The sequence below is a fragment of the Lissotriton helveticus genome, chromosome 4_1 (assembly GCF_964261635.1).
Source record: "Lissotriton helveticus chromosome 4_1, aLisHel1.1, whole genome shotgun sequence".
NCBI classification, from domain to species: domain Eukaryota; kingdom Metazoa; phylum Chordata; class Amphibia; order Caudata; family Salamandridae; genus Lissotriton; species Lissotriton helveticus.
The window spans coordinates 848,641,218-848,650,240 of NC_136063.1; the positions used below are offsets into that span (position 1 = coordinate 848,641,218).

Below are 9,023 nucleotides of genomic sequence, written 5' to 3' on the forward strand. Positions count from 1 at the left end.
TAAATAAGTTTAATTGTACATAGCTCTTAGGATCACAGATTTTAAATTAAAATACCACCATAAGAGCTCCTTTCACCAGGAGCCCATTCAAGCAGGCATACCCCTGCACTCTATGATTAAGCATTCCACCAAGGGTCCGGCGTCCACAAAATAATACTTCATGTACAAACATGTCTTTCAATATCCACCTTCAAAATAGGTTTACTTTACTTTTTGTTGGGGTTCACTGGAGTAACTTTACACCTGTTTTGCCACCATTGGGGCTGCAGTAACTGCAGAAATTCAATTTGTGAATTGCAAGGGCTTTACTCTTTTGTGGTTGTCAGTTTTTGTTAGCATGTCCCTAACTAAACCCCTGGTTATATTTCTCTCAACCTCTCCCATTCAGCAAGACATATTTTCCTGTTTGTATCCACTCCCTCTTGTCCCTCACACATTTACTTTTAAAGTGTGTACTAGCCTGTGGGGACATCTCTACTACTTTGGTGGCTTACGAGGATTGTGGCTAAGTAGGTTTTAATGATCTTGGAAGATTTGTAAGATCCAATTGTTTTTCAGTTAAGATGGAGGAATGAGTGGAGAGAAGAGTTATGATGGAGAGGACAAGCCACTGATGATGAAGATGTGTAGTGAGAGTAGGTTTTAAAAATAAGAGGAATGGACAGATGTGAGGGTAGATGAGAGAATGTTTACGACGTACTTATTGGATTCAAGAGATTTGGTGGCCACGTTCTCTCTGCATTTGTGAAGGATTGGGTGATGTGTTTTAAATGTTCAGCTAGGTGGAGTATTCCAAGAGTATGGATGAGGGACTGCTGGGATGACGTTATGTAGATGACAGTTTAACTGGCATTCTTTTTTGTCTGTGTTGTTGGGTTCTATAAAAGATATGCAGCGATAGGTAGTGAATTTGCCCTTTTTAGTTGGCTTGCAAAACAGAATGTGTACACGGATAAAAAACAAGAACAGGTTTCTGTCAGAAAAGGGAACAAGACTTGTATTTGGACCGCAAAACAGTTTTAAAGGTGTGGGCTTGGCATGAATATTATCAATGAGTTCTCAAAACGCAATTTCCAGGGTCTAACTATACCCATTCTGATTGGTTCAGGGCAGGTGATCAAAGCTTCTGAAATAGCGGTTAAATATGGCTGCCCTTAATCGTTAGGATGTGTCACTGTTTCTAAGCTCCTCTGATTTGCTGCTGAGAAACCACTGTTCATAATGGTTCCCATGATGCCTATCCATCTTTTTTTTTTAAACAAAAAGGATGGGCAGGCTGATATCTTCACCCGAATCCCAAAAAATGGTTTTGCTCTGGGATTTGTTTCCACTTACCAGTGACTAACCCCCCCCACCCCCACTTATCAGTTGTCATGCGCAAAGGACAAGCAGAGCAAATAGTTCAAAGAGTTCTCAGTCAAAACTAACTTTCAGCATTTACGTATATAAAATTCAGAGGCTGTAGTCTTTAGGTTGAGATTCACGTCCTCAGAGATCAGAAGTTCTCATTCGAAACTAAGAAATAAGATGGAATGATTTAGAGAGGAAACATAAGTTGAATACTGACTATATGAAATTCTAATTCACCATTTGCTCATTCCTTTCCTTTGTAGCTTCTGTCATTCTCTCTGTTGCTTTAGCTGCTCTCTTTTACATAATGCATGCCCTTGTCCTTGAGTTTGTACTTTATTGATATATTCATTGGGACTGAAACTGAGTTCTTGATGTTCTACGCTGATGATTAACTTAAAAAAGCATATTGCAAAATGAAATGCTTCTCGGAATCAATAATAGAAAATAACTGACTACATTTCTTTCCAGCTTAGCTTTAACGTTTTTTTAATCCATTTCTTTCTCCAGGTATTTATCTGGCGCAGATGGTGTCACCAGTTTCTCTAAAGCATACCAGCCCCAGGCATATGCATCACAGGCTCCTGAATAAAAATGAAAATGGAAAAAATACCCGACATGGTGAGGCCCTCTGAACAGTCTATCAACCTTTCTTTTAACAACAGCACAACTTTTTTTAAGAACATCACAGACTGCACCCCTGTTTTGGTCCCTGAGGAAGTATTTTTCATAATTTCAGCTGTTGGGATGTTGGAAAACATGTTGGTCCTTTTAGCAGTGATCAGAAACAAGAACCTTCACTTGCCCATGTACTTCTTCATTTGCAGCTTAGCTGTGTCTGACATGCTGGGCAATGTGTACAAGATACTGGAGAGCATTCTCATCATCCTGTGCAATGTGGGCTACATGGAGCCCAAGGGGACCATTGCCAAGAGGGTGGATGACGTCATAGACTGGATATTTGCACTGTCTTTATTGGGCTCCATTTTTAGCCTCTCAGCGATTGCAGCCGACAGATACATCACTATCTTTCATGCCTTACGGTACCATAACATTATGACAATGAAGCGTTCGGTAGCCATTTTGGCTGGAATATGGACCTTTTGTGGAGGAACCGGCATAGCTCTGATCATCTTCTTTCACGACGCGGTCACAATTATTTGCTTCACTGTTATGTTCATCTTGCTGTTAGTGTTCATTGTTTGTCTCTACATCCATATGTTTCTTCTTGCTCGGTCTCACGCCAAGAGGATCGCTTCCCTTTCTGGACAATGGAATGCAGTACATCAAAGAGCAAACATGAAGGGGGCAATCACACTAACTATTTTGCTTGGAGTTTTTGTTTGTTGTTGGGCTCCATTTGTTTTACACATGCTTCTGAACAGGTTTTGTCATGATAACCCATACTGTGCCTGCTATATGTCAATTTTTAGTGTAAATGGCACGCTGATTTTGTGTAACTCGGTCATTGACCCCTTAATCTATGCATTCAGAAGTCCAGAATTAAGAAGCACATTTAAGTCAATGTTCTGCTGTATTTTTTCGAGATAATGTATCATATTTTTAACTATAATACACTGGTAATTATTACTTATGATGTTGCTAGATATTGTCCAATATGCATGGTTGGATTGGGACAGAAAGTAGGCCCAGACACCAGAATAAAGGTAGTCGCCATTAGCGAATTATACCTAAAAAAAAATGGCCCACATTTTATAATCGGGGCAGCTTTGAACTTGCAAAGAAAGACAGACACCATGGGAGACCACATGCATTTGTGCTTGCTTCAAGCAACATTTGTGGTGATATCAGAGAACAACTGTAAAAAACAGTAAAAAGCGTCCCACCAGACGATAAAATAAGCACACTAATAGCCAATAAACTAGCCTACATACTGACCAGTCAGACCAGCCCTGATTGCCCTATATGCCTGTGCAACCCTGCCTGTACGCACAATATATTGCCATATGTGGTAACATTAAAAAATCTCTTGTTATGCTTTATTGGTACCTAGTCAAATGTTAATGCCTTTGTAAATCAATGTATGGAGACGACATATAAATATATGTTAAAAGCATGTGATTCTTTTAGTGCGTGTAATGGCGGCAGGAGATTTTTAGCTAATTGCAGATGGTAAAAAGTCTGGTATTTTTGCTGTTATCCTTTTTTTATAACTTCAAACAGCAATGTTCACTTTTAGCCTTCGCAGACAGCAGCTAGGGGCATAGCACAATGATGGCGCACTCTGCAAATGTGATGGGGGGGGCCTGAGTCTCCCTTATCTCACATATATTAAATGGTCTTGAGGTAGGGTCCCCCCCTGCACCCCTTGATCTTCCAGGGTCTGCGTTATGCCCCTTACACCAGCATCTCACGTAGAAATGAAAAGCTGAGATTCAGAGCCAGATTGCGATCGCAAACCAGCCCTGGCAATTACATCCGACCGGCAGGGGCAGGGGGTGCGGTGCGTTCAGGAACACTGCTGCTGCACTTGTGTTACATGCGGCTGATTTGCAGCACTGCTGCAAAACCGACCCCAGTAACAAAAATGACCCTTGCCGGACTAAAACGGCCCCCAACCTTCCAGCCCACCTGGGAAATATCCTTGTTAAGTGCCAAATGATTTCTCCATATTCAAATGTTTCATTGTGATAGCCACGGTAGGAACAAATGGAGGTTATACGAGATCCCAGTAGGACTTTGTGGAACCCTTGAAATTCAGCCCCTGATAATTCAAGCTAGCCTCAGTTCGGCAGACCCAAAGCACAGAAGGGAAAGAAATGCTGTAGAGCAGTATGGAAGGGCCTGGATGAAGGGAATAGGACACATCAGCCCTACCTCCTACTACACACATGAAAAAAGATGAGGCCAATAATCTCAGAGCAACCTTGTTGAACATACAGGGACATATTTTCAAGCCTGTTGCATCATCGGAGCATCACTTTTTGTGATGTTCTTGTGGTGCAAATTGCAAAATCATATCTATGAGGTCAAGCAAAGCCAGTATGCTTGGCTTTGAATGGCCTCATATTTATGGAGTAAAGCAAGTTAACGCAAACTGCTGTGTTGCCTTACTCTGAGCGCAGAAGGCGTTCTATGGGCATTATCGGGGGTGTTTCCATGTAACACCCATGGATTTTGACACTACCCCAAATTTACAAAAGCATGCAACACTGGGGAAGTGTAAAAACCTTGCACTTCCCGAGGTGAGGCATAACAAGGAGAAATAACTTGATGTTCCTCATTTTATATCTATCTATGTGTGCCCAATGCCAAATCCTCGTAAATGAGGGCCACAGTTCCCAGGATGAGGTTGATAATGCCATGCAGTCTTAAGATACAGCTCAAATCTCCTCTGCTAGCCTGCATGCACCTCTACATAGTCATTGAAAAATGAGTGAGATTAGCTGTACTCATTTCTAAAACCAGTTGATTACACTAACTCTTTTCCACGTAAAAAGCTCTAGTCTTCATTGCATAGTAAAGGAACATTGATAAAAACACCAACGACTATATTTATGAGCCCCTTGCGCTTCTGGAGTGTCACTTTTTGCGCCAGCGCAGGGTGAAAGACAGAGAGGCATAGTATTCAATACATTTGGTGGATTCTTGCTCTTTCACTTTGACATAACTGAGGACCTAATCGATTAAAAAGCAGACCTACTTCTTTCCATTTGCTGAACTGCATAGCTGCGCCAGTGAGGCGTTCTTCTTTTGAGACACAGAGGTATATTCACAAAAGAATGGCGGAGATCTGTGTTCCACCACAATTGGTAATGCCACTTTCTGGCATTATGAAAATGCAGGGATGTGCTGTACACACAATAAAATTGCACACCCCAGTCTTTCCCTTAAAGCAGGCACTACATTTAACTGACACCTTCAGGGACAGCTTCTGGGGCAACTTCCTGCAAATTAACAATCACTAATGGTGATTTGAGAGTATTTAACAATTTCTCCTTGTTGCGCCAGTTTAAAACCAGGTTTGCCCTGTTCTTATACCTCCCCATATTTATGCCAGCCTTGTAAATTGGGGGCAGCGTCAACAAGCAATTGGTGTTGCAGCGGAAAGCCCACTGCAACATCCATTGCACGCCCCTTTCACGCTAAATGCGAGTGACTAGGGTCATTATTTATAAGGCAGCATTAAGCCAAATTAAGTGACTTAACGCAACCTTGCAAATAAGGCAAAGGCGTTATCGCCACTAAAACATCACAAATGTGACATTCTGGTGGCAAAAACCCCTTGTAAATATGCCCCACAGGCTCTTGTACAGTTCGGCAAAATTAAGAGAGCATCAGTAGATAAATGTATCATTAACAAAAACTGAAATTGCAGAAGTTAGACTTGAGCATTTGAAATACAGTTCCGGCATTTGTGTAATATTTAATACCCACGTGAAACCTGAATAGTAATAGGCAGTTAATGCCAATATATATGAACATAAGTATCTCAGAATATACTGCCATTAAATTAGCTTAACTTTCTATGTCCATGGCCGCTGTGATTGAACATTCTGTTTCTTGTATTGCCAGAAGTAAATTACCACCAGCAAAAGGCAGTTACTGAGTCCACCGCTTAACAAACTATCAGAGGGATATGGTCAGCATTATCCCTGAACAAGGTAGTAACGTACAAGTGTTAGAATACTTTGCAAATATTGGAACTTTAATACGTGTATTTAATTTACTTTTTCCAATAAAAATACCTTTCGTGCTTTTCTCCCTTTACAAAACCCTCCTTCAGCTGTCTTCAGTTTTTGAATAGTATGCGATTTTATTCCTATCTTGCTGCTTGTATTGTTTTGCTAAATTCTGGTTGTGCTTTGTGATATTTTGTTTTTAAACCTCCTCAACGCACTTTACTTACCACGTTCAGACCGGTTATTTAATTGGCTTTTTCTCTGGCAGTATGTATGTGTGTTCCACCAAAAGGCCACCATCTTGAGTGACACCTTCTTTGCAATACGTTTGTCAACCATCTGAAAGGCAGTGGGCTAACCTCTGTGTGTTCTGAGCATGTCCTCGCTGACCAAGCCACATTAAAAAAATGTCAGAGCGTGGGTTTTGTTGAAATACCTGGCACTTTTTGGGAAACTGTATCTTACTGCTCGCATTATTTTGACTTCATTCTCGTTGCGCCTTGTGACATTCGGTTTTATTGAAGTTGTTACATTTTCTAAGCTCACTTTTCCTACTACGATCAATTTGAGTGTTTAGTTGCCTTTTTTTTCACCCAGGCTGTTTTGTCCCCCCAAACGGCCAGCATCTAGGATCACTCTGAAGGTGCCAGACCCGACCTCTATCTCTTAAACGTTGCAGACGGTCCAGGCTGTGGCAAATGAATCCACCTCATTTGTCAAACGTCATTGAGCAGCCACAGAGCATGTGCACCAAAGACATGGCATTCTGCACCCATGCAAGCTAGAGTGCACGTTCAGCAGGAAAAGCGCATTTTACTCTACAAGAATACCACCGTGAACATGGTAAGATCTCCTATCCTTCAGCCTTTCTTATTTATAAACATTCCCACACCCCTTCCTCGCCAGCAGAGATTTTATTGGCACTTGAAACTACAGAAATATGGATGGACCATGCAAATCTTCTGCTCCTCGTCTAGCATCCTACTTTCAAGATGGAAATGTCCCTTGACATTTTAAAAAGTTGACCCAGGATGACTCACAACAGTCCTCTTACATTTTTTTTTCTCTCCCAGTCCTCCGGCAAAGAAGATTTGACCTTTTCAGCTCCCACTTTTGAAAGTTATTATTCCTTCCCAAGATATTATTAAATGAGACCTCTTCTCTTGATCTTAATATCTCTATCCCACAAGCATACCAAATCACAAATTTCCACCAAGTTAAGCATGATGACAGAGGAATTGAAGTGATCTTCAAGAAACATCAAAGTGTACTATCTCCTCTACCATCCATGAAGGATGAATTGAAACTTTGCAATTATGTTCTCCCAAATCACCTGAGCCAACTTTCCTTCCCCACTAATCTATCACTCAGCCAACTTTGAAACAGAGTCCCTCAACACTCTTTGCAACATTTTTTGAAAAGCGTTGTTTAATATTCCTAGTCTGACAACTTTAATATCCACATTGATGATCACAGTGACCCCTCACGTACATTTGTTTCCAGAAATGATTAATCACAGCGTGTACAGGAGGTGACTCTTATTAAAAGCCATACCTAAGTACTTATTTGTGGCCATAGGGAGTTAGTATCTGTGAGGCAGGCAATCCCACGCTCCTGCTCCCCGCAGCCACCCTGTCACCCCTACCCAAACAGAGCGCTATAACGCCAACTGCTCTTCACCTACCTTTTTCACTCCAGCAGGGAAAACAAGACAGATGGCACCAGCAACACCTTCCCTGCAACAGAAAAGTGGAACACACAGCGTTAAAGGAGAACACGCGGAGCCACTGATGAAAGAAGGGGGAAGAGCCCTCAACCGAGAGAACCACAGGAAGATGGGGGATAGTGGTGGACAAAGGGACCAGACGAAGGAGGAAAGGGGTGGCACCCAGAAGACACAGAGGAAAGCAGCGTGGATCCCGACGACGAGAAAACAAACCTGACTGGAGTGAAGAGGGGCGCAGAAGGAGCTGAGGTAGAGTAAGAAGAGACAAGACGGCTACCAGAAAACAACGACATCCCAGAGATCTGGACCAAGGAGTGGTGGGCACCCCAGGAAGCCTGACTTCCTGCCGCAACTCAGGAGAGTTGGGGCTTGCACGGTACATGTTGGTGCAGGGGTGGGAATCAATGAGAACAAGAGGGAGGGAGGGAGGTAATTGAAGGAAAGGCATTGAAGTAAAACAGAAGGGCCGCATGGGGGAAAAGCTAACATATAAAAGCTGATGTTCTGGGTTCTCGCTGATGTCACCCCTCAACCGCCTTGCCAAAACAGCTTGTGATTTCTTTTGCTGACATATTTATTTTTTGTTTGTGTTTGTGTGAAAAAGGATAAGAAGTGAGTGAAGGGGGCGCAGGGGATATTAGACCAGTGAAACGAACACCAGGAACAGGCACGCAACACCCATTGGGCTCATGGGGCTTCAGCCCCTCCCATCGTGTGTGTCAGCCCGGGCTGACACAGCTTTGCGGGCTGTGGAGCATCAAATTGCAGCCGCACCCGAGTACTTAACAGGTCTTTAAAAGACCATTTAATTGTAAATGAGGCGGTTATTATGTGTTCACCCCTTCTTACATCCACTCTGTCAGTGGTTGGAAGAATTATCACCCCCCGAAATATTTTACAGCCCCCCCCTGAAATTTGGCCCCAGTTGCCCGCCTGACCAGGAACATAGAAACAATCCTGTAGCGAGGGCATACTTTGAAAGGATTGTTGGGGATTACGTTTTGCCTCTTCCCTTGTTCTCCTTGAACAACATTCCGTCCTCTCTACATGGAGGTAGAAGAATAAGTAGAAAAGAGGAATGGGAAAGTGGAATAGACTGTTTTCTTTCTTTTTTTCTTCTTCTCTCCCACCTTGAATAAAGAGATAGTCAGATAGTCAGACACCCAGGGTTGTGGTGATGGTACCTATCCCTTTTCAGTGAACCCCTCCACATGTAACTTACCGTCCTGTCATTGTTTTCTTCTTGGCGCAACCGGGGATCACCGGCCCCGGAGAGCACACCTGAAAGAAGGCAGACACAGAGA

At 42.6% G+C, this 9,023-nt stretch overlaps 1 protein-coding gene across 1 annotated transcript; it reads left to right on the forward strand.

Moving 5' to 3' along the window:
* The first annotated feature begins 1,968 nt into the window (after positions 1-1,968).
* MC2R (melanocortin 2 receptor) lies at positions 1,969-2,992 on the forward strand. The gene has a single exon (XM_078686211.1). The coding sequence runs from the start codon at positions 1,969-1,971 to the stop codon at positions 2,899-2,901; it is 933 nt and encodes a 310-aa protein (XP_078542337.1). The 3' UTR covers positions 2,902-2,992.
* The last annotated feature ends 6,031 nt before the right edge of the window (positions 2,993-9,023 follow it).